We start from the raw sequence: 26,434 nt of genomic DNA, 5'->3' as shown, positions 1-26,434 counted from the left end.
TTACTAACCACTCTCATAATAATGATAGTAATAATAATAAAAGGAAGGAAAATTAGAAAGGATAAATAATAAGAAGTCAGTAATACATTTTATATTGTTGTATAATAATAAAGCTTAAAATCAACCTTACAACAATCACTAATATATTTTGTACTAGATATATAAATGAGTGTGCACATTTCTATACACCCTCAAACAGTAAATTTAAGTACAGTATATCATATCCATTTAAAGAGAAAGGATTTAAAAGAAAAGAAGAAGAAAAATGAGAGAGAAAAGACAAATATATATGAGCAATTATCTCTGGCCTAGCCTGGATCTTACAGACTAAACATAGCCAGTTGACAAAACATGTTTATACATTCCAGTTCATGGGGCTGGAACAGACGTCTCCCTTTTCCTTAAATTATTAACTGAAGGTATCAATTTTCCTTAAATTATTGACTGAAGGTATCAATTTCCTGGTTAAGATGAATTTTGCTTATTAGCAAAACTGTTGATTTCCATTGTTCTCTACTACTAATGTCTTTCCCAGCAGTGTCGCAGAGTCATCCCCCAACACCACCCCACAGTGAAACGTGACATTGCTTCCATACAAACAGTGGTTCATGAACTGTAGCAAATATTCAAATAACTGAGACTGCAAACTTTCATTATTATAGCAAGATTAGATGCCATAATGCCTTTCAGAGTTATATATTTACAGCATGGGACTTACCATGAAATGGCTCTTACAAGTAAAATCATGTTGTTATTATCCCAAAGAAAAGCTATTTTCCCACATGAAGTCATTTTTTCAAATGCGTAATTAACACACACCATACTGCTATTCATTTTAATTACATGTTCGAGCTGGAGCCCCATATGGCAATGGATTTAGAAATTAATTTAGCATTAGATAAATAAAAACAAAACAGCTTTGCTAGTCTGTTAATATATGCAATGTGTAAACACTGTGGTTTGGTACTTTTTAGCATAGTTATGCAATACTGAAAGCTAAATGAGACATATAAATAAAATGTTTTAAAAATATGAAAAACAATGAAAATAGCACTATGAACACTATAAAGCAGAGTATTACATTTGGGATTTGGGACCTTCAGACATTAGATATGAAGTCCCCAGTAATCAGGAGCATATCAGGATGCAAATGTGTATATCAGGAGTCAAAGTTTTGTTTTGGCTTTGAGCATAACCCTGAGCCTCCTATCACTACCACTTCATCACACATACAATTTAGGCTGCAATCTTTCTGAGAAGTCTCATAGAATGCCACAAGTCTTTGTACTACTGAGCATACAAGATTAGGATAGGGCCAGAGAATGAATGCACATCTTTCCAGATCCAGAAGTTGTAATTAACATAGCACAATAATATATTCCTGAGCTGGCCATCTTCAGCACTTGTTGCCCCATGAGGCTTCCCAGTTCTGTTCGGCCCAGGCTGAAGTGAGCCTTTGAGCAGTATCCAATGCTGCTGCTGCACCTCCACCTAGTATGTTGTGCCAGTGGGACACACTGCTGCCAAAACAGGAAGGTAGTGCTTGCTAATGCAGCTCCAGAAATACACCAAAATGCTTGTTTCCAGAATGGGATGGGTCAGCGGGGCTCCCTTCTGCCAGCTCTGCTGACCTGTTCTGTTCTGGAAATGAGTGTTTAGGCTTGGATTTGGTTGTTTTAGGAAACACTAGTTTCCTGTTGAGACAGAAAGGGGTCCCGCTGGTACATGGGGAACACTGGATACTGCCCATATTGAGAAGACCCTCAGACTCCAGTTATTTGGCCTGCTTCTAAATGACAGCACACTGATTGAACTGACTGATTGATCCAGCTTGCAAACAGACATACTGCAAAGAGACACAAGGGCTGGCCAAATCTAGCCTCTACTCTAAAACAGGTTCCCAGGTGCATAAGATACTGGGGGACTCAGGCACCAAGCCTCAAGTGCTGCCTGAGTCCCCCATGGACTTACACACCTGGATTAGGATCGGGGGAACCTGTTCTGCTTTGGAGTAGAGGCTATTTTGGCTAGGGGGAACCCATTCTGCTTTGGAGTGGGGCGGTGAATCCGCTTCGGGTTTCAGTCAGAATGAGTCAGAATTCTAAAGGAGCTATCCAAAGTGTGAAGCTTGGTGGATAGCTTCTTAAGAGTTCTTACTGGTTCTGACTGAAACCCGGAATGGATTTACCAGCCCACTGACATAGGAGCCACCAGCTTCCACTGCTTTGGAGTAGAGGCTAGATTTTGGCTGTCATTTAGAAGCAGGCCAAATAACTGGAGTCTGAGGGTCTTCTCACCCAGTGCTGCCCATATATACCAGCGAGACCCTAGTGCATCACTTAACATTAGTCTTTGGCTTTGCTAACAGAAAGACAAACAAGTTTCTCTTTACTTCTGCTCTCTGCCTATCCAGGAACCTGCGTGTTTCACCTAGAGCAAGAGGCAGATCTGAGTTTAGGCATTTCTGTTTTCGGAAATGTGGGACAGCCATTGCATCTTTGCCCCAGAAAGCCAAGTGTAATCTGATATCTGTAATGCCTACCAGTGACTAATTCATTCCATCTGAAAACACTCCAATCTGAGATTGGCTCTGAACTGCAGACCTCATGGCCACAACGTCCGGCCTAATCTTTGGACTAATGTTTGGACTGTTCTTCCCCCATTCCCTGCTATGGTTTTTTTTAACCACCTAGCCTGATGGAGACTTCCAGAGAACTCAAAACCTTGCATAATCTTTTGTGGCATTTTTGTTGGTCCTAATAAAATATTCAGGATTTTTTTTTCCTTACGGACCAGCACGCTACCTAAGTTTTTAATAAAACCAATAAATCATAACACCGCAGCAGATCTCAACAGCTGAATTCCTTCTGGAATAAAAACATTTTGCATCAAGTGACAAGAAAGCCATAGCTCCACAGCATATCCTGAATGGTTGAGGGGAGGGGGGCTCATTCGAGGGCAACAGCCATGAGAAGACCCTGCTCCATACAGTGACATTTTTACCTCCTGATCCAGTGACTACAACTGCCACAGCAGCTCATGGAGGGAGACAGCCATCCAGTGGAGGCTAATGGCTCCAGTTTCGGAGGGACGATGTTTCCACTCTGGGTTTTTCTTAGAACCAGACAAAACCATTTTGGGGACAGGGTGCAGTACCTTGGATAGCACCTTCAGAGTCCTGGCTGGTTCTAACTAAAACCCAGAATGGAATTACCACCCCTCCAAAACTAGAGCCACCAGCCTCTGCTGCAACCATCTGCATACAATCCTGCCATGCAAAAGGGGGCTTCGCCAGCAGTCCCTGTGGCTGGTGGCTGACTTCTCCCTGGAGATATTACCTGGATAATTTTGGCAACCCCCAGCTGTAGAACCTCGTCGCCAGTTTCCATTGAACAAAGTCATGCCCCATTTGTGAATGTGGTCACTTGTCAGGGTGTCAGGAGTCAGGTTGCAGATCTCAAGCCTTGTAAACTGCCTCTGAAAGTCGGAGAAGGACATCCTGCCACCGTAAGAGCATACAAGAGTGTTTAGTGAATCTGGAACCTGGCCATGTTCGCTTCCCACCGATGTATTTTCTACTGAGGCAGCAGACAGCAAAAGCACAAGGGAATTACTTGGCATTACAAAGTCTTAAAATTTCTAGGAATCCCCGTCAATATTTAATAACTAAAATTCTCAGTGAGCAGTCTTCTTGAATCCAGTCATCGCACGATCCTTGGCTCATGCTGGATTAGAATTATTAGGGATGTGTGAGAAATTTTATTTTCTTACCATTTTACCCAATCTGCAACTCCTGGACCTGAATGCGGACTCAAATACAATTTGCAGTCAGAAATCTGTACATTTCTGAGCTTGCGATACATTCCACAAAACAAAAAACTGTGTTCTACGACATATGCAAGTTTGAAGAATGCATACATTTCTGAAATACACACAAATGTGCTTTAGTCAGTGGCAGCTGGTGACCCCAGTTACGGAGGGGCTATAATCTAGTCAGAGTTTTAGTTACCACCAGCCAAAACCCTAATGGTGCTGTCCAAGGTACTGAAAGGTGCTATCCGAGGTGCTGATTTCTATCCCCAAAATAGGTCCAAGGCCTTGGATAGCACCCATTAGAGTTTTGGCTGGTGGTAACTAAAACCCTGAATGGAATCATAGCCCCTCCAGACCTGGAATCACCAGCTGCCACTGGCTTTAGTGAACAGGTGTGTGAGTCCAAAAATGTGCATCAAATGCATACATGAATGCGTATATTATGAAAAATGTGTACAAGTTTTCATGAGGATGTTTTTTGGCTAAACTGAAATGGATGGAATGAATCTGGCCTCAAGAAAAGCCAACCAGCAAGACTGACACTGAAACTCGTCCTTAGATTCTAGTATCTGTCCCCTCCCCCTTGAGATCCGGCAGTCTCTGAACACATGCAGAGTGCTTTTCACTTACCAGCAAGTAACTACATTCCATGTACATTGGACATAGGGAGCTGCCTTAGACCAGGTCAGGCTATTGTCAATCTAGCCCAATATTGTCTACTCTGAGTGGCAGTGGCTCCCAGGCAGAGGTCTTTCCCAGCATCTGCTACCTGATCTTTTTAATATAGGGGTGGGCAACCTGCAGCCCTAGCACTGCAAGTGGCCCTTGGCCTAATTTCATGTGATTCTCAAAAAGCCCTCTGAAGGCAACCAGTTCAGACCTCTGGCAACGCAACCTCTCCCTTCCCTGGCAGTCTGTTGGGAGGGAAGGAGAGAAAAGTAGGTGGCAGAAAGGAAGAAGGGGTGAGCAGCCCACTTTTGGTTCTGGCCCTGCTGCTGCTGACATGTGCCCACTCCACCCCCATGAAAGATGCAATAGCAGGTGACATATTTAGCATCACTTCACTTCTAGTTTCACCCTTACATATGCATAGGATTGCAGCATTTGTCTACGCTGCATGAAAGATTAAAAGGTTCTTACCAAAATTCACCATCATCCACTTGCTTATCTAGAGCAGCTTTTTGCTGGGGATCAATATAATTCCACTCAGGAGCACTGCAGGGGATACAAGAAGAGTAGCTGCCCTTGACTATTACAAAATAAAACATGATTTAGAGGGTGAGGGGTGTGGTGTCCACAACACACACCAGAGAGCAGTAAGTAGTTCTTGCAGGAGTCCTCTCTTCTGACCATTGAGAAATGTTTACTTCAGATGGAGTTCAACAGTGTCCCCTAGAGAGTCCAGTAAGTTGGCACTATGCTGGGATGCCTGAATAGGCCAGATCTCACCTTTTTGTTCCCCAATTCACATCCAAAACTTAAGCTGTTTTGCACATTAAGACCGTAAGAAGAGCCCTGCTGGATCAGACCAAGGGTCCATCTAGTCCAGCATTCTGTTCACACAGTGGCCAACCAGCTGCCCATGGAAAACCTGCAAGCAGGACATGAGTGCAACAGCACCCTCCCGCCCATGTTCCCCAGCAACTGGTGTACATAGGCATACTGCCTCTGATACTGGAGGTAGCACATAGCTATCATGACTAGTAGCCATTGATGGCCTTCCCCTCCATGAATTTGTCCATTCCCCTTTTAAAGCCATCCAAATTGGTGGCCATCACAGTCACTACATCTTGTGGAAGTAAATTCCATAGTTTAACTATGTGCTGTGTGAAGAAGTTTGTCCGATGTTAGAACTGGCCAGCTCTTTTATAATTCAAGTGTAGGGTCATTATGAAGGTGGGTCCAGCTGCTATGCAATTTTCTGGTTTGCTGGCTAGACCATTGACATCAGAAATGGAGGGTATGGCACTACTGGACAAAACAAATGTCAGTCTCCACTAAGGGGCTGGATTTTACGGAATTCAGATTCCTATAAAAGTGAAAGTCTGCTCACTCCCTGTCATCTTCCTAAAAACATCTAATAAAGAGGCTAAGACACTCTCTTTCAGAACATCCTCTCTTCAAGGAACTCTGCATATGCTCTGAAACCTTAAATTCTACTCAAGTACATAATATGTAACAAGCTAAGTTAGACTGACTTTTTTTTATTTGGAATTCTGTGTGTGTGATTGTGTTGCCTTCCCTTGTCCTTCCTGTTTCCCCCTTTTCCCAAATAAACTCCTCTTTATATCTGGATGTTTGGCTGCATTGTTTTAAAAGGGAATTTCTCACTAACTCCTTCCTCACATGAAGGACTGCATAGCTGCAAAGCTACCACTTAGGATTTTTACAATGTTTCTGTTAAGTTCTGACAATCCTATACCCACTTACCTACAATCCTATAAGCACTTCCCCAGGAATAAATCCCATTGAACGCAATGGTATTTACTTTTAAGTAGGTATGTATAGGATTGCACTGGAAGTGTTAAATATTGTATCATTTCTCACTTGAGTCCTCCTTGCTGTAAGTTTAATTTCTGAAATTTGGCGAATGTTTAAGTTACTGTTTTGGGGGGTGTTTTTTTATATGTATGTTGTATATATATATAGTCATATGTTGTTATTCATATAATGAAAAAAAATCTGCAGGAAAAAGAAAGAGGAAAAAGATTTCTCACACTGTGGGAATAAAAAGACAAATAAAAGAACAGAACAGAAAAGAGAATAAATATTCTTGGAACCCCTGCTGCTCTTCGAGAGCATGATTGCATGACCCTGTTCCTTGAGATGAAGTCTGTCAGTGGAAAACGTTTTAAACCAGCCTTCTCCAACCAGGCGCCCACCAGATGTGCTGGACTACAATGCCTATCATGGCAATCAGCTCTGCTGGCTGAGGATGATGGGAGCTGGAGTCCAACACATTTGGAAGATGACACATTGGAGAAAGCAGTTTCAAACAAACAGAAAAGCAGCTGCAATTCCAGCAATTATCAGACCCCCACCCCACCCCAGAAGCTGCTAGTTGCAATTTTTAAAATGTGCACGTTCAAAGCAAAGATGCATTTGACTGTCATGTCTAGTTTGGCCCTGTGTTTATTTGGGCTTGAGAATAATCTACGAATAGTGCAGTCCTATGCATGTTTACTCAGAAGTCAGTACCACTGAGTTCAATGGGGCTTACTCCCAGGCAAGTGTAAACAGGATTGCAACCTTAGAAAGATTTGCTTTCTTGTGTGTTCCTGGCCCTAACAACGGACTTCTTTCTACTCTCCAGGCATGGATTGCCATGCCTGGGTGTAACTTAATAGATAGCCCTACTAATGTATTAATATTACTTTTTCCCTGTCAGATGTCATTTGATTTATTAACTTTTCCCAATGTAATTTTAGAAGAGCTTCATACGTTATGAGGAAGAGCCAGAATGGATGAAAGAGAGATTAATGCATCCTTTTTGTTTTTGAATTTGCAGCATAATGTTCAACAAAGTGACATGGACATCTTCCCCACAATGAGATGCCAAAGCCAAATATGCTTCGGAGAACATGTGTATCTAACAGGTAGAGCATTGCATGTAACCAGTAAGTGGATTCAGTATGGGATGCAAACTAGGGAAACGTGTGTTCAAATCGTTGCTTAGCCATGTGAGTGTCATTTCTGAAATCTAGTCGATGTTTATATTACTGGGGGGGTTGGCAATTTTTGATACGATGTTGATATGATTAATGGGTAACCTTGGATCAATCAGAATCTCTAGGCCTAACCAACTTCACAGGGTTGCTATGAGGTTAACATAGGATAACCCCATGTAATACCTCCCTGAACTGCTTGGCAGAAGGGTGGGATATAAATTTAATAAATAAGTAGATGAATGAATGACCTAGGCAAACATAGAAAACAAACGTGACATTATGAGAGTGATCCAGGACAAAAGAACACATGGGGTAGCATCCAGTGCTAGTCTTACATAAAGTAGACCCATCGAAATGAATGAGACTTAAGTTACATATGACTAACTTCAGTTCCATTCATGACAATGGGTCTACTCTACATAAGACTAACATTAGATACTACCCATGGAGCATAATAACATACTTATCACTCCAGGCTCCAGTCCACTCCACTTCACCCCATGGATTTCTTATCCTGACTAGTTTCTCCGGATGGCCACGGTAGTTAACCTGTAGGAGGCACCCAAAAAGAATGGCAGGATTTCATTATTTCACTCACTGTTACAATCCTGTTACTTCACACTAGCTATACTTTGTAGAGAATGAAAACAATATGCATAATCTGTCACGGTCTGTTGCAAGTTGGTTGCTCCCACAGAACTCATGAGACCAAGAAGTGAAGCAGAAAAGGATCTCATGGGACACTTAGTACCTGCAACAGCAGGTTTTCTCCAGACACAACCGTTCTGCAAAAGCTCCAGGGATTCCACAAACTCCCGGGGAAAAGTGTTCCATTGTCCAACCTTCTTACATGTAATCAGCTCATCCACTGGATGGATGGAAACTTTGTCCAGAACATCAGCCCTAAAACAATGCTCATTGTCCTTCTTTGGATTTATACCAATATGTTTATGGGTTTTTTGTTGCTTTATATTTTGGAAGCCACTATGAAAACTTCAGTTTAAAAGCAGAGTATAAGTTTTGAAACGAAGGGATGGAGTATTCAAAGGAAGGTGGTTTTACAAGCTAACAATATTAACTTCACTGCAGATGATTTTTTTTAAAAATGATGTTTTTACCTCTTCTGCTCCAGTAAGAGAGTAGGCATGACCTTTGACCAGCTTCTTACTGGTGATTGCTTCAGTTTCAGCTGCACTGGTAATCTAAGGCAATAAAATTATTGTCAAGATGCTACTTGTGCAATGCACACTCTTGGACAGATGAAAATCATAGAATCATAGAGTTGGAAGAGGTCTTGTCAGCCATCTAATCCAGCACCCTGCTCAGTACAGGAAATCCAGAGCTTGAACATCCCCAACAGATGGCTGTCCAGCCTCTTGAAAACCTCCAGTTTGGGACAGCCCACCACGCCTCTAGGTAATTGGTTCCTTTGTTCTTATCATTAAGACATTTCTCCTAATGTTCAGGCAAAATCTACCCTCCTGTAACTTAAGCTCATTAGATCTAGTCCTGCCCTCTTGGGGAGAGGAAAAAAGAATTTGCCCTTTCTATGTGGCAGCCCTCCAGGTATTTGAGGAGTGCTATCATGTACCCACCCACTCCCACTCGTTGTCTCTTCTGCAGGTTAAATCCTTCAACCTTTTGTCAGTGGACTTGTTTAATATATCCCTGTCCATCATCATTGCCCTGTTCTGAACCCGTCCCAAATTCTCTACATCCTTCTTAAAGTGCAAGACCCAGAACTGGACAGTACTCCAGATGTTATCTGACCAGTGCAGAATAAACTGGACTTGGGAAGGATGGTTCTTTTAATGTAGGCTAAAATTGCATTATCCATTTTTGCAGCTGCATCATGCTGCTGACTCATGTTCAGCTTGTGATTGATTGCAAACCCTAGATCAGCCTTGTCCAACCTGGTTGCCTCCAGATGTGTTGGACTACAAGTCTCATCATCCCCAACCAGCATGGCCACTGGACTGCTATAGCTTGGCAGTAACGTATTCTGAATTCTCTATAAAATGTGAGTAAATGAAGGATGGCAATTCCAGGCCTTTATCAAAACAGCCAACTCTTTTCTCTAGCTGTGGGACCCCATGCTTTTTCCTCAAAAGGGGATCATTGCCTTCCTACTGATCCGATCCAACATTCACTCAAGTGCATGCAAAGCCTCCCACTGATTTCACTGGCACAAATACCTGGCATTGATCTAACATTATATTATTTCACAGGCCAGAGCGGGGGCAGGGGGGTGTTAGAATGGCAGCATCTCACATCAATGGAGCAGCCCAACAGTGAACCAGCTCTCAGGGCCTTCTGGATGATTTGATACAGGTTAGGCGGAGCTTTCCCTAGGTCATAGGATTCAGAGATGCCACCAGTAAAATCTTCAAAGCCTTCTATAGTTGATCCTCCTGTAAGAGCCTCATAGGAGCCATTCAACCTACAGCACAGAAATAGTAAGAAAAGCAGAGCAGTGATAAATGCACATGAGGCCATTCCCCACAGAGCTCCCATTAATACAAATGAAGTAAATGCATATAAAATTGGGTCCCTTTAATAAAATCCTCATTCTATACATTTAGATGCCAGGTTAAGACCTTCCTCTTTAAGCCAGCACTTAATGCTTAACCTGTTGCTGGATCATTAGTTTTACTGCTGGCTCCTTTATGTCTTTAATGTTTTTAATGTTTAATATTGTGTTATTTTGATACTTTCACAGTTGTATTTTTCTATTAAAAAAATTGGTACTTAGCAAAGCTCTTAACAGGGCCTGTTACAGAATTAACTGTAGCTTACTTGGCATAAGCCTTCTCCAACAAGGCACTCCAGAACTCATTGCCTTCTTCTGAGTGCACGAAGAGGAGCTGTCCGTTTTTGGTGGGAAGCCGGTCATCTACGACGACATCCACCCACTCTCCATACTGCCAGAACTGACCAAAAAAAAATGGGTAGAGGGGAGGCCCATATACTGAAAATCAGACTGAACAAAAGCACTTCAAGGACAAACACTTCAAGCTGGGTTCAATGCTAAAAAAAAAAAAAAAAAGCATGGGAAATAACTAACCATCTTTACACAATGCTTTACCTTTCTGTGCAAATAACTGGAAAGTTTGCACTGTGAGGTCACAATACCTGACTGGGACTGGGGAAAAGGAAAGTAGGTAGTTTCTGCTAAGGTGAAATATAGACTATACTGTCAGGACCAGGACCAAACCCCTTGCAGAGACTGTGGAAGAGGATTCAGAGCCAGAGGACAAACAGGGCGTGGGGGTAGAGGAGGAACCTGAGCCTCAAGGAATTCAAAGAGACAGGGACAAGGAAGAATCTTCCCAAGGGCAGGCTAATCAGTTTGATCAAAGCCCAACCCTAACATCTCCTTCTGTTGGATCCCAGCAACTCACAGAGGGGGAGGAGGAGGTGAGCATGAGAGATGCAAGGCTCAGACGTAGAGTCAAGAGAGAGGAACAGCAAAGGAAGTAAACTGGCCCACCAGGCTGGACCATCACAGGAGGTCCCAGGGGAAGATCCTCCTTGAGGGCAGGACTGAGAAGGGCTTTCAGGTTCTGTGCTGTAGTATAGTGCCAGAATCACAAAAGCTTTCTCTTCTACAGTTGTGCATCCCTAAAAGGGATCTTAAGGTAAACTAGTTAGTGTTACGTCAGCTTAGTCAGGGTTAGGTTGTCAGAAGCTGATCAGGACTGTAACCTGAATTGCTGATGGACTGATTGCTTTAAATAATAAAGTTTATTTACTTGGAAATCAACTTCTTTGTTTGACTACATATAGCCCCCCCGCCCCCGAGGCCTTGCAACCTGACATACACTATAAAAACAAGTTAGCAGATTATACCTGATGGGTAAAGTTCTTCTCCCTTTTCTGTGGATTTACATGCTCTCTTAGACTATTTGTTCGCTTTCACTCAGTGTAATCACTAAATAAATACAATATGGACAAGAAGAGATACCTGGAAGTGAAATATCCCAGCATAGTCCTTCTGGAAACTCTGATCTTTGGGAATGATCCGGTGTAAAATCTCTTGATCCAATGTGAGCGATGCAATAGCTGCCAAAAGCCAACAATCTCCTGGGAACATCAGATTTCATGAAAGAGCTGAACACAATACCATATGTATATATTCAACTCCATCCAGCCCAAGATTGTCTATTCCAAGAATGGCCAGTGGGCAGTCAATAGATTCAGTCCCCGGCTCAATTTTATCTGGCCCCTGGTGCCTCTACCAAATTTTAATCAAGATGTGGTTTTAAAAGAGATTTTAGAGTAGTATCCAACTGTGTCATTCTGCTAGTGCAAATGATGCTGTGCTAGCAGGAACTAGGTTCTGAACTATACGGAAGAGGAGAATCCAACTAAAGTTACATTTGTGCAAGTGTAGTTGCACAAGCGGTTGCACATTCCGCTTGAGCAACCCACTGTGCAACTGGTTGTGAATTACATTTGTGCAACCCATTGTGAAATCAGTTGCGCAAGCATAATGCACAGCTGCTTGCACAAGGGAAAGATCTGGCAAATAGCACTATTTGAGTTTGTGGAATGACAGAGTTGGTCACTTATACAGCAAAGGAGCAATGAAACTCTTGTGGGTTGGATCTGACCCTTGTGTGAGAGGAAGTCCCCTTGCAGAGCATCCTCTCCTCCCCTGTCAGCCTCCTATGCCCCCCCCCCAATCTGCTTTGGTTGGGGGACACTCCAGGGCAGATTGGGGAGGTGTGGGGGGGCTGCAGGGGGGAGGAGAGGATGCTCTGCAAGGGGACTTCCTCTCACACAAGGGTCAGATCCAACCCACAAGAGTTTCATTGCTCCTTTGCTGTATAAGATGGACCAAGGGTCCATCTAGTTCAGTATCCTCAGCCAGCTGTCGACCAGGAAACCCACAAGCAGGACATGACAGTAAGAGCACCCTCCCACCCATGTTCCCTGGCAACTGGTATACATAGGCTCACTGCCTCTGATACTGGAGGTAACTGAAACAGAAAACCTACCAACAACTTTCCCACTCTTTTGTAGTAAAAAAAATTGGTAATATATAAACAGTAATATATAATATTTGCTATCCTTTCATAACAGCAAGCATCAGTTGCCTGTGGCAGCTGTCTCAGTCTGTTTAACGGTAGAGCTGGCCCTACAGTGGGAACACTGGTTGTAACTGTTAATCTCACTGATGACATAACAACTGGTTAAGGCCAGTGAGGGAAGGTCAGAACAGGAGAAAGATTTGTGATCCTAAAAGGGAGGGGAGGGGAGGGAACGCTTAACCACCAAAGCTTTATATCTGTTCAGGGCCATGGTTGTTTTCCCTTTGAGTGTGGATGCCAAATTATTAGAGTCCCCTGAAGCAGCTTCATCTCTACAATCACAGAGATCACTGCACATGTGATTATAAAGCCATTGGGATTCTGTGTGTCTACAATCAAATTGTTGCAGTTAAATTTTCCTGTCACGTTAAGGATTTCCTGCCATCCTCCACATTGGTTCTGCAACTGCCATCATCAAGCACCATGGCAGCTCTCAGAAGGGAAATGCCCTTTAATTTGTTGCAGAAGCAAAAGCTCCCTCAAAAGTGTGTCTCTAGGATCAAGCTAGATGTTCAGGGGCTTGGAAATCTGTCTCACTCAATAGCTGTCAAGCAGCGGGTGGATGGTGCAATGTGCAGGAAGAAACAGATGGGGGAGAGGCGCTTAGCCCTCGCTTCACCTCCTGCTTGCCTCCTGCAGTCACTGTCCCTTTCCCTGCTGTGTATTTTCCAAATGGCAGGAGAAAGTAGCAGTGATGGTAGAGGATTCTAGGGGGAAAGGCTCAGGTGCAGGAAGGATCAGACACCCACTCACCCGCAAGTCTCCCCCTCGACCTGGCACTGTGTAGCTGCTCTGTGGTGATCAGGGTTCCCAAACCATGCCTATTGCAACACATCACATCCAGTGAGTTCCTTCGGTTGCCTCTTGGGACACCTGGCCCTAGTTTTGGCAGTCATGTAAGGTCACGATGTTGTGCATGGCTGACTGTAACATCGAGCCAAATGAGGCTAACGTGGGAGATCCATGAACAGGATTTCTTGCTATTCTGTTTTAATTTAAAATCAGCCATGGAGACCCTGATTTGGATGAGAGCTACAGCACTGGGGAAGGGGGGTTAGCCCTCATGCTATTTTCTCAACTGAAATCCCCCCTCCCCAAAAGATATATGTGCCACACATGGTATAGGTACCATATGAATGGAGGGGTGATTTCAGTCAGGAAAATAGCATGGAACAGAGTGCAGGAGTCCCACCAGAGTGGACGCTATGCAGCTGCTTTTAAATTATTATTATTATTATTATTAAGGGAGGATCTCCTGTGTCACATCTAGCTTGGCCTCTCTATACCAAGAGAAAAAGACCAAAAATATGAGTTGGAGCAAAATTATGGAAACATCTAGATCGGCCTTCCCCAACTTGGCGCCCCCCCGATGGATAGGACTACAGTTCCCATCATCCACAGCTAGCAAAGCCCTTGGTTGTGCTGTCTGGGGATGATGGCAGCTGTAGTCCAACACATCTGAAGGTCACGGGGTTGTGGAATGCTGATCTAACTTATATCACCTAAGGAGCTTGCCCAACATTGCAAATGTGTCTGCTGCCTTGTTACACTTCAAGGCATTCAATAAGTATAAATGGCAAGGATAGGGCAAGATATTTCAAACTTAGTTTAAATGCCAAGAGCTGTAAGGTAATATTAAAAAATAAGCTTCTGTCATTTGCCACTTGAAAGCAGAATAAAATGGTAAGCCCAACGTATATGTAGAAATGCAAGGAGCCTTCAAAGATCCCCATTAAATAATATTATACTGCATGTTATGCATGTGGCTATGCATTTAAGTCAACCCTAAGCAATTGTTTTGTGGTGCGTGTGCTTTTTTAAAAGCAGGTCATTCATACAAATACGTCAAGCATTCCAAGTCTTTCCTCTGGAGACTTGCTGAGCTGAGATTTCGTCTACCTTTTGCTATTGACAAATAAAGTTTAATGAAGGAAGACCTCAGAGACAGGCTCTTATTCCTCTCAGTTAGACACAGCGTGTGCTAATTCCGGGGGGGGGGGGGAGCGGGGAGAGAATCAAGGATGATGATGAAGGCAAGGAAAGCTTTTGCTCAGTGGAGTCTGGTGGCTCCAATGTCAGTGGGGCAGTGAATCCACTCTGGGTTTCAGTCAGAACCAGTCTGAACTCTAAAGAAGCTATCCAAGGTGGCAGGCAACTTGGACTTTTGACTGGTTCTGACTGAAACCCGGAGCAGATTTACCGCCTCACTGATATTGGAGCCACCAGCATCCACTGCTTTTGCTTCAAAGACTAATCAGTGGGACATACTCAAAACAAGCAATAAAGTTTGGGTTCAAGCACCATGTTTCACATACTGGATTCATATTGGTCCATTGATGTTTATTTGCTCGAGTCATCTGGACGTCTTGCTTTGCATGCACCTTTGTATAGATGCTCTCTGCTTATGGCACCCAGTTATTTGGAGTGCATTGCAGCTGGCTGGCCCTCCCCCCAGAAGGAGCAAGAAAAGAGCGTGGTGTTCCTCTACTCACCCAGGGCCCCTTGACGAATATCTGTCCGAGTGGCTCCTCCCACAATGAACTGAGGGTTAGGGACTAGCTCCTGTAAATCATGATTGAATGAATTATTACCTCTGCATGCTGCCTCTATATTTCTTTAATCCTTCACCCAAGAGGATTCCAAAGTTGTAATGTTTTCACCTTCATAGTCTGTGCATTTTTATCAAATTGTGCTCTTCCTGCAGATTCAGTAGACTAGCCTTCCCCAAGCTGCAACACATCTGGTGCCCTCCAGATATCTGGAGGGCACCAGATATCTGGACATCTGGAGTGTATCAGGTTGGGGATGACTGCAGTAAACATTTACTTCAATTACCTGTAATGTGGCAAGAAGAACTTGGGAATCTCCCCCACAATGAGAACTGTGACCCCCAGTTGACTTCTCAACTCATGGATCTCACCAAGGCTGAGATCTGTTGAGTTCCAATTCCCAAGTTATAGAAAATGTGGGGACCAGTTCACACAATCCAAAATTAGTACCTGCTGTGAACTCTGTTATTTGTGGGATGAGCTCCCATTATGAGATGAGTCCCAAGTTATTACCAAGGAGCAGCGCGCCCCCCACCCCCAGACAGCCACACATTGGTATGAACATCTGCACAGTGGAAGACTATGTGTGAGTAGCGGCTCATAGGCTTACAATCATGCAAGGGTCCCAATCCCCTTTGCACATGCAGCTACTCATGGATAGGTTTCAACAGTGCAGTCATTCACATCATTACCACCATCATCAATTTATTTATTTGTATGCCACGTTTCCAAAAAAATTGTGCCCAAAACGGCTCACAACAAAACAAATGAACAGCAGTAAATATAATCTACAACAGCATATCAAATGAACAACAGTAAATTGCTGAGGGGAAGAGGCAAGAGAAGAAGAGCTCAGAGCCTTCCCCAGATGGACTTCTCTCCTCCCCACAGGGCCATCTACCATCAACTGCCCTGTGGGAAGGATTCCGGGAGAGAGATGGAGGTAGATAAGGATTACACCTCTCCCTGTTCCAGCTGGTCTCTCCCTGCCCCCAGGGCCATCTTCCACCAACTGCCCTGTGAGAAGTACCTTAAGTTTTTAAACGTTGTTGATATTGTTTGTTGTGATTATTGTTACGTTACTTGTAAGCCTTCTTAGCAGAGTTTGTATCCTGAAAGACGGCATACAAATAACTGCAATAAATTAATAGTATTGATTATTAATAATTATTAATAAAAGTATTAATAAATAATAATAACTAATCAATGTAACAGCAGTTTTCAAAAATACAACAGGAACAATTACAAATAGCCATAAATGAATACATAATAGAAATATCAACACAAACTGTATTAAGTAGAACAGACCAAACAAGAGTAACCTAATCCAATAGCTCAGCACTAAACTAGAGAGAGAATAAAGTATAACAGAAATATTGCTTTAAAAACACCCTACAAAGATAAATAAACCTCCATTCCACCAAGGAAACATGGGCTTCTCCACAATTAGTCTGGTTGGTAGTCACACCACTCACTCGTGGCCAGCGGTGTAGTGGTGGTGGGTTGCGCCGGAGCACTGCTCCGGCACTTTTTTTGAAGCCAGCCCCCAGCCAGGTCACAGGCTGCTAGGGAAGGCGGAAGGAGCAGAGGGAGTGTGGGCGGCTGCCTCTCATCTACTACGCAGAGCCGGCCAGACAAAGGGAGCGAGCCAGAGAGGGAGCCTGAGGGAGCTCTGCAGCCTCCTCTCATCCCCCCTTCTCCTCCTCAGCTCTTGGCTTCTCTGCCCGTCCCTGCTCCGTGCCCGCACGCCCAGTGCTGCCCTCATCTCCTGCAACACTGGCCACCTGTTCAGGGCTGCTGCTGCTGCTGGCCACAGCAGCGGGGGGGGGGGGGAGGTGTCGCTGCCACCATTATTTACTTATGGGGCAGGGCAAATGGCTGGTTTGTGCCAGTTTTTAGGATTTATCACACAATCCTATGCATGTTTACTCAGAAGTCAGTCCCACTATGTTCAATGGCCAATTGGGCTTTCTCTCAGGTAAGTGTGCCCAGGATTGCAGCCTTAGCTGCTTTCCCAAGATCTCTGTAAATTTAATTTGAAATAAACACCCATCGGATTGCACTGTTAATTCTTGAACATTAATTTCTACAGTAAGCAGAATTGCCAAATGCAACCTGCTCTGTCAGCTACAGGTTCTGGTACAAGGTTGGCATGTATCTGGGCAAACAAACCCTGGTGGAGGGAAGGGAAACAGAAAAAAACCAGTTGTGAGGAGAGAAGAAAGGAGGTGTGTGTGTGTGTGTGTGTGTGTGTGTGTTTCAATCCAGCTGGGTGTGTGGACGTTTTCTGTTGCAGGATGGGAGAAATATAATGAAGGAGCTTAGGAAAGGCTAATGGGTAATGTTGGGGCGCTAAGGGAGTGTGCAAGGGGACTGTGTAAATGAGAAAGGATCTGTCCATGAGAGCTGAGTTGAGAGGCTGAAGCTTGCATAGAGTATTACATTTTGAAAACCTAAAACATTTGTGTGTGTGTGTGTGAGTGAGTGAGTGAGTGAAAAAGATTAACACCCCTGCATTTTTTCCTCAGACATCCAATTGAAATACCACTGTCTTACTCTCAGCTGCACTGTTTTTGGATCCCAGTTGAAGGCTGTATATCTTACAAGATTATACAGTCTTAGAAGGGGTGTGGCTGTGACTGTCACGAAGGGTCCCTGCACTTCTGGATTTGCCACTATGCTACTGCTTGCGGCAGCCTTCCTTCCAGCTCTCAACCAGGCCTCTCACAGGCCCTTCCCCGTCTCTCACCTGAGGAAGTAAAGATTGCCAGTCCTCCTTCAAGCCCCACATACGCTCATAGTTTAGACATGACTCAGGTTCTCTCGTAGGAACATAAGAAGCTGCTTTATACTGAGTCAGTCCCTTGGTCCACCTAGCCCAGTATTGTCAACACTGGCCAGCAACAGCTCCCCAGTGTAGCTACAAAAAGTGTGGACATCCAGGAGGCTGGAACAGTGGAGGTGCGAGTGCTTCCTTCATGCAATTATGACATGAAGGAAGCACTCACATTTTATAACCAAAGACATTCTGTATACGATGCAGTGCACATCCCCAATATGGTGAATGCCACCATTCACATATGAATGTTGAGATGAATATGGTGAATGTGCCAAATGTATTTCCCCATTTTCCAGAGATACGTATGCGAATGGTGACAATCAAATTTGGACTGCAAATCCTATGCGCAATTATCCGGGAGTAAGCCATGTAGAACTCAGCTGGACTTACCTCCAAGTAAACATGCATTGGGCAGAACTATGAGATGACAGTCAGCATTTGTCACTGCAACTCTGAATTTTTGAATATGTAAAAGATTCATTAGTATTTAAATTTCATACATGCGTTGTGTAGCTGTGTGATTAGTCCTGGTGCATGCATGTGAACGTGCTGTACATGCTGGGAGTTGTAGAACTTTTTTTCTGTCTAAATGTGGATAGGATTGCACCCTAAATCACTTGTAGTTCCTTCTTCCCCCATTCCCCCAAAACTAGATTTATCCACATAATACTATCAGCTCGCATAGTGTTTGTTTGGAGTTGAGATATATTCCACCCTTCTTCAGAGGTGGTATAGATGGAGCTTACCCAGTTTTATCCACACAAACATTTTTTAAATTATATGAATGTTTGCCCTGCCTTTCCTCGAGCATGCAAAGCAGCGAACAAATTCCAGTTCAATAAAAACACCAAGGACAGAAATTACCAAGAGAAAAGCAACAGAATGTGAATATAGCAACAAAAACACAGTAGCAGGAGCACCACACTGGACTATTTCTGTGAATTTTTATATGCACTACCAGGCTTCGGACACAATTCAAAATCGGAGGCTGCCAGTTATCCTATGCAGGGCGGCTGGAGCACAGAGGGGATCCTCTCCTCTGTGCTCTGGCCACCCTGCATTTTTGCCTAGATGGGCGATTTTGGGCATCTAGGCGCAGCTTTGGGGATGGGGAGGGAAAGGGCCTGGAGACTCAATAGGAAGCTGCATGAAGCAGTTTCCATGGTCTCCTCCCCTCCCCTCCCCTCCCCATGCCCACCTCCTTTCCTCCATCTCTACGCTCTGTTTCTGAGAACTGCCCTGGCTATGAGGGAGCAGGGGAGGGGGGAGGGAGCATGGTTTCTAGGAACCGAGGTCAGAGCCCTGGCTCCAACCTCGCTTCCTGTATGCCCCAGTTGTGGGCTGCTAAGGTTTGTAGGTGCCAAGATAATGATAAGCCAGATTCAGGTTGCTTACAAGGAGACTTTATTGAGTACTTACAGCACACAGGCATACCCAGTGGTTGAATCAGACAGCTTCTCTGAACCCAGAGCCATGGGGTAAAATGGGTTTTATACCATATATGTCAGCAGTGAAGCAGCATGACAGCAGCCAGCGTTAGTTAATCTGAATTGGGCTTATCATTATCTCAGCACCTCCAAACCTTAGCAGCCCACGGCCAGGGCATACACTTCCCAGAAACCGAACAATCCCTTGAGACAGTATCTGGTGACCATAGGATTGCTCCCTCCAGGAATGTTCCAGCACCTGCTGACTTGCCAGTTCTAGTCCAACAGTTTGTTGGAAGATTTCCCAGGACACAGTGAATCACAGTCACTACTGATTGTTCCAATACATGCCAAAGGATAATATTAAAACCAGTAAAAACACCATGATCATTGAAAAAGTCAGCTGTCATTTTTTCCCAATGTTAAAAAATTATCACCATACTTCTTAGTCAATTTGCATTATGGTTAACATCATTGTAGAAAGGTGCATAATTTCCCATGAGTTTCTTTTCATGGCATTGACAGAAAAGATTTTCACAATGAAAATATGCCTAGTACCTTATTGTGCTCATACTCTCGCAGGACCTTCCACTCGCTTAATGTTGCTTTGGTGCTTCTAAAAATAACCCCAAATGAGCACAGTGGAGCAGGTCAGCTGAGCTCCTAGAAGGGAACCCATGCTGACTTGTCCCAATCTGGAAATGAACATTTCTGCTCATTTCTGGGGTTATTTTTAGAAGCGCCAAAGCCTCATTGTGCAGACAAAGAGTCCTGTGAGTGCAACAGAACCATTGGAGGAGGATCAGCCCTATTAGAAATTGCCCTACATGCCATTCTGTCAAATTCTGAAAATGATACCCAGGGCTTTTCTACATGAGGCTTTTAACCCGCCAGTTTACCAAGACTTCTGTTCTGGACTCTTTGCAGGATTAAGCTTGGCTACTTTACACAAGGTTCTTTTTCCCAGGGTTTTTCTGTCTCTTCCCTTCCTTATGTTCCATTACACATGCACTAGGTGATGCTGTGGTATAGCGGAACTGCACTATTACACTAGGTTTTATCCCACCATTCACAAATAATACTAGATTTTCCTCATTAGAAAAAACCTCGCTAAAATGGTTGCAAAGCACAGGAGAGGCCCTGGAGAATGACAATGGACCCACAAGGACCTGTAAAGGACCTGCAAACTACCCTAAGTGAGGAATCACAAGCGCACAATAAAGGCCTTGTGTAGAAAGGCTCCCAAACATAAATTTGGAATTTGTGGCAAACAGCTGTACAGTTAAATTAAGTTTAGACTCTAGACCTAATGGTCTTATGTGGGCGGGGGGAGGTGCTCTTTAGATTGCAATGTGTATTACTCCACTTCAAAGTGTAGTAAGTCAGCCATTATTGCACTGCACCACTGGTGAGAAAGTTGCATAACAACAATTATTTCTCTCCACTCCAAACCTGAATGTCCTCCAGTTACTACTACTATTACCACTACCACAAAGACCATGAAAACTACCATTATTCCCTTTTCTGAAAGAAATAATTGAAAGCTGTATTAAAAAACACAAATCAGTAAATAAAAATGCAGTTACAATTCAATGATCTACCCAATACAACTAACAGCAGCATAAAAACCTAACGATTCAACATTTCAGAGAAGCTGATATAAAAACTTTAAAGCAGCAGATCACAACTAAAAGTCCTGCTGAAATTCATGTCAGATCCACACAGATTCTGCAGGGACCAACAAACAAACAAAATCCGCCCTTAATCCAAGCATATCGCTCTAAACAAAGGTGAATAGAACCATGTAGTAGATTGTTGGTGCTATGAGAGGAAGAGTAGCACCACTTTCAAGAGAGAAGTCGAAATTCCCTCTCTAGCAGTTACCGAAAAATCAGATTTCCCCCTGTCAGATCCTGAGATGAGTCAGCACATGGGATTAGCAGCTGCTTACTTGGCTTGTCTCTAGCATGTAAGCTAAAGACAGAGCAAGATCATCAGCCAGCTTACAAAACAGGAGCCTGGAGCCTTGGAAATCTGCATCATACAATGAAGGACAGGCCAAGACTCCAGCGTCATACTGAAAATTGTCAAAATATCAGCATTACTTAATATTATTTGTTTGCTTGATCCTAAAGTGCCTTGTCCCAAGGGATCAGGGATTTTTGAAGATATTAGTTTAAAAGCCTGAAAAACAGTGAGGATATGTCCACTAGTAGTACCCAAAAAAACCCAGGGGGTTAAGTAGAGTCATTGCAGTGGTCATATATTTGCAGTCTGGCGATCTCCATATCCAGCCTTACAGTTGCTAGTCCCCTGCTCCTAATGTTCCTTGATGGAACGCCCACCCCAGCTCTGGACCATCCGCTTCTGTTCCCCCCCACCTGTGCATTCTGACCCCACCCCTCCCAAATTCTTTGAACATCAAACAGCATGTTACTTTGAAGATGTAGTGAGGTTGTTGTTTTTCTTTTTTACTCAGAAGCAAGCTTATGGGACCTCATATGGATCAGGAGCCTGGAGTATAGAACATCTGCCTGCTATTTCCTTAAAACCATTCATAAAGCAAAGTCTATAATGACACACTATAGAAAGAAGAAGTCTATTGCCTTCCAAACTTCATCTTGAAAAGCTAATTTCCCCTCAGCGAGTGGGGCGAAGGTGGGAGAATACAATGAAATACAACTTCATAAATAGTAACATCGTGGAAACACGCACACACGAAAAACCGAATTGAGAACTTTGTATTCTTCTTTCCTCCTTGTAGGACAAAAATTGAGAGTTGTGGGGACATTACTGAAGAGTCATGGGTCTAAAATAACTGTCTATATTAGTTATTTAAAATATCACTCTGAGAGAATTGGGGGTGTTTTAACTCTTTGTCCTATGCCTGCAATTTATGTTGCAACTGTATGCCTTTTGGCAATGTAAATTGGAGGCATGGGGGGCCTGATCCAGACTGGCACCACAGCAGAGCGGGAGGCAAAGAATTAAAGTCTCCCTCACCTCCATACTAGGGTCCCAATCTGTGTAGCAGCATATAGTCTCCCCTTGCGAAGTGAAGTCACAGTCCATAACTAAAGGCATAGGCGTTGCACATAGAAGCCCTCTGTAATAACACTGGAAAATATTGGAGTACTGACAGCATGCTAGCTTCAGAGTGAAACTGAGCATTCCCAGACATAACTCTGCCAGCAGTTGCTACTATAGATTTTCATGTGGCAGAAAAACCTTAATAACTTTTGAACCGCTGCTCAGAACTTCACCAAACCAATTAAAGGCACATCTCCTCAACAAGCCTGAATAATGTAGAGGTATCCAGAAAACCAGGAGAGGTTGGAAACAAATACACGAAAAGTTGAGCCATAGCTTGGAGTAAAATGGACAAATGTGTCAATTTTCAGCATTTTTTAACTTGCTGTATCTGTGGTAATTTGTATCAGATTGGTTTGACATTTTGGACCATTGTAGACCTCATGACATCAGTCCTGGAAGCCGAGTTTCAAGTTATTAGCTCAACAGGTGTCATTTTTAGAAGCAGTAGGATTTTGAGGCTTATAATGGCAGAACCTTCTTTTTTGTGTGTGACTCACCTTAACTAAAGAGGCACTCCTTTAGTCCTGTATTTGGCCCTGTACTTTTTCTGACACCAGAGACTGAGACCATTTTTATTGGGACCAGATTATTGAACATGCAAATGAGGTCCTAACTTCATCTTGAAAAGCTAATTTCCCCTCAGCGAGTGGGGCGAAGGTGGGAGAATACAATGAAATACAACTTCATAAATAGTAACATCGTGGAAACACGCACACACGAAAAACCGAATTGAGAACTTTGTATTCTTCTTTCCTCCTTGTAGGACAAAAATTGAGAGTTGTGGGGACATTACTGAAGAGTCATGGGTCTAAAGCCCATGATCATGAGCCCATGATTTTCATAATACAGCACTGTTTTTGACAATGGCAATGAAGATGTTTTTTAAAAAACAAAAAAACTTTAATTTATAGAATTAAAAAAAGTTTATTAAGTAGCCATCCATCTCTTCCAGAATTTTCAACTAGTCCACAGGAAAAAAAAAAAAAAAGAGTTGGGGAGTCACTGCCCCAGTATATATGACGCTCTGCTTACATTATGAACACATACAGAAACTGTGTGAGCCACAGCTGGGATACAAAAGGGACCAACAATGAAATCAAACTTTTAATAAAAGGGATGTGGATGAAAACGTGAAAAAAGTTACTTTTTATTACATTTATACTTTACAAAAATAGTAATGACTACTGTTATTAAAAAGAGAATGGTTTTTTAAGCTACTTCCATTTCATGCATAACTGGCTTTGAAACAGGGATGGTGGGGAATTTGATATGTTCTCTTATATGAATACAAAATAACCTACCATGCAGTTATTGGACTAATCTGTGGTTCTACTGGATTTGTGTTTCTACTAGATTTCACATTTTTGTTCATGTTACCATGCAGTTCTCAGCAATTTACGTGTATCAAAAGACACATTTAAATATGTTTATTGAGAGGAAATATGCATTTGAATCTGTGTTTTGAGAGACAATGCTCTATTATTTACACATTCTAAGAGAAAATACTCATTTATATACATATTTTAAGAGAAAATATACCTTAAAATACATATTTAAGTGAGTTTTTTAGACATTTTAAAACAAATCATGAGTTAATGCCAGAAGAAAACAAAATGGAATTATGTGCAAAAAACATACAAAAATGACATGGACCCAGAATAGACAGGTTCACCTATCCCTACTTTGAAAGCACATGTCATCAATATGGCTTTGAAACCATTACTACCTCTAAAATAAGTACTGCAAAATTCAAGCCTATTAAAACCTCAAAGGAGGTAAATCCTCAAAGAATACATTTCCAGGCATTCTTGACTGTGAATGTTGCCAGATGGCCTTTACTCTAGGCCATCACAGACCACAGAACATAACAGATGCCTTTCATTTTCACACTTCACATTTTCACGCAGTATCAATGCAGACCCCTTAATTCAGACAGTGCCACTCGATAAATGATCCTGATTTTAGATGCTTTGATTTTAGATACAGTCTCCAGAGAACAATGGAGACTGGTGGCTCCGATATCAGTGGGGCAGTGAATCTGCTCTGGGTTTCAGCCAGAACCAGTCAGAACTCTAACGGAGCTATCCAAGGTTCGATAGCTCCTTTAGAGTTCTGACTGAAACCCAGAGCGGATTCACTGCCCCACTGACATCAGAGCCGCCAGAGGACAAACCTTCTGGAAAGAAGCCTCTGCGCTTTCATTCCTGATGAGGTCTGCATGATCAAGGTGAAGGCTGCTGCAGAAATATTAAATCCAACCTTTTCCAAGGTGCAAAGAAGTGGCATAATATTACAGCCATTGAGAGTCTGGAGAGGACACTTTGGGCAAACCGAACACTATTTAAACCCAGCAAATTATTAACACAATACAACATGCTTACCGGAGGCCGTTTCCAGATAATGCCTTGAGTTTTGGGAGAATTAAACCCCAAATCCCTATAGCCAAGAGCAGAAGGGCAAGCAGGAAATTCTTCATCTTTGAAGAGCGTGCCGGACTGTAAGCAATGCTTCTGGAGAGCCTCAAAATCCTGTTTTAAGTATTTCACCGCATTCCCATTTGAACCCAGGCCTTCCAATACCTCCTTCTCCTTGGCCAATTTGATTGCTACACTTGCCATCGCACTGGGCTTCGTGTGAGGTGCTAGGATACGACAGGTCTTAAAGCCTCAATGTGAGGTGGGAAGTGTGTGGGTGGCCAGGGGAGGGTGGAGTGAGCAAATGCTTTCCAACACCTGTAAAGGAGGAGGAGGCACGCTAAGATAAATATGTACACAATTCAAAAGGAAAGGGTTAGAATGATGTAAGGAAATGTGAGGGAAAGAGAACCTTTCGGTAACTGTAGCATTTGTTCAATAGACTATTATTTCTCTGGGAAGAGGATGCTAGTTTTTCTAGGCAGCTGTTAAATTTTTAAACACATATAGGGTAAAAGAGGCATTTGAAAAAGGAGCCAAACAAGGGAAAGGACGTAGGACTGGCATGTCAGTGTTCTCCATGAGGCTGATCAGCGGAGCAGTGTTAAATTTTGAGGTGCAGGAGGTCATCATGACAGCCCCCCCTGCAGGAGATAGCCAATGAAATGACAATGCTGGCTTCTAATTAGAAACAGGGGCAATCTTGCAAAGAATTGGTACCATTTAAACAGTTAGAGTGAAGTAGGAATCTACATCAAAGGAAAAGAAAGAAGTATCCAACCTCAGCTTAACTATTCTTCTCATTCTTGTTGGGAATATTGCAACCTTGTCTGCAAGTTACAGGAAGGGGACAGTGTTGCAGTTAGCTGGTTAATGCAAGGGAATTTGGGGCATAGCCAGCCTTAGGATACCCTTCCTCCCCCCTCCCTGCTCCTCTCTCTGACCTCCTCCATTGCTGGGAGCACATGGCTTGCTCTCTCACTCCTGCCTGAGTAAAGCAACACAAAATGGACTAACAAACTCTCTTAAAACCCTATGCTGTGCCTGCATTTATATGCAAGAATACGTGTGAGTAAAACTATTTTCTTTCCTTCACAAAAACAAAGGTGTGGACTCTTTTTAGTCTTGTGTCCATGGGGGAATGGTAAATGGTCATTCAGTTCTGCCATTTGTTGTTGTTTTTTCCTGCTCACTGCCTTTTTAACAGGAGGCAGCAATACCAAATAATCCCATCAATTCTATTACTTTCTGTATGTTATTCTGTCATGCACAGTAGTATAACTTGAAAGCCTCATTATTACCTCATTCATTTGCCAGATCAAGGAAGGTCCATCAGTTACCCTGGTGCTCCAGCAAATGACATTCTTGCTAACGCTCTGAAAAAAGGGTTCTGGGACTGTGCACACCTGCATTTCCCTCAGTTATGGCCCTGGGGCTGACAATGTATTAAATTCAGTATCGTGTAAAGGGGAAGGTCTAAGTTTTCCATTCAGCCTTTATGGAGACACAAACCAGCCATCTAGTTCCAGAGACATAGG

At 43.1% G+C, this 26,434-nt stretch overlaps 1 protein-coding gene across 3 annotated transcripts in view; it reads right to left on the bottom strand.

Annotated features, from left to right (window-relative positions):
* LOC146360039 (calpain-8-like) overlaps window positions 1-26,434 on the bottom strand; it is a 95,480-nt gene that overhangs the window by 44,240 nt on the left and 24,806 nt on the right. Inside the window, exons 4-12 of one of the 3 annotated variants that reach the window (XM_084828690.1) lie at window positions 24,864-25,214; window positions 15,067-15,136; window positions 11,446-11,564; window positions 10,278-10,411; window positions 9,753-9,921; window positions 8,600-8,683; window positions 7,945-8,030; window positions 4,954-5,028; window positions 3,339-3,499 (exon numbers count right to left, since the gene is read on the bottom strand). In XM_084828690.1, coding sequence (XP_084684816.1) covers window positions 3,339-3,499; window positions 4,954-5,028; window positions 7,945-8,030; window positions 8,600-8,683; window positions 9,753-9,921; window positions 10,278-10,411; window positions 11,446-11,564; window positions 15,067-15,136; window positions 24,864-25,100 — 1,135 coding nt within the window. In that variant the 5' untranslated portion in view covers window positions 25,101-25,214. Of the gene's footprint in view, window positions 1-3,338; window positions 3,500-4,953; window positions 5,029-7,944; window positions 8,031-8,599; window positions 8,684-9,752; window positions 9,922-10,277; window positions 10,412-11,445; window positions 11,565-15,066; window positions 15,137-16,519; window positions 16,902-24,863; window positions 25,215-26,434 lie in introns of those variants that run through there. The other 2 variants (XM_084828692.1, XM_084828691.1) reach the window with 2 other exon arrangements.

Source organism: Heloderma suspectum, chromosome 1 (genome assembly GCF_057233095.1).
Source record: "Heloderma suspectum isolate Gila_16-S chromosome 1, 16-S_ref, whole genome shotgun sequence".
Classification (NCBI taxonomy): Eukaryota; Metazoa; Chordata; class Lepidosauria; order Squamata; family Helodermatidae; genus Heloderma; species Heloderma suspectum.
The sequence above is the reverse complement of the archived record's forward strand: the minus strand, read 5'-3'. Positions and strand labels throughout refer to the sequence as shown.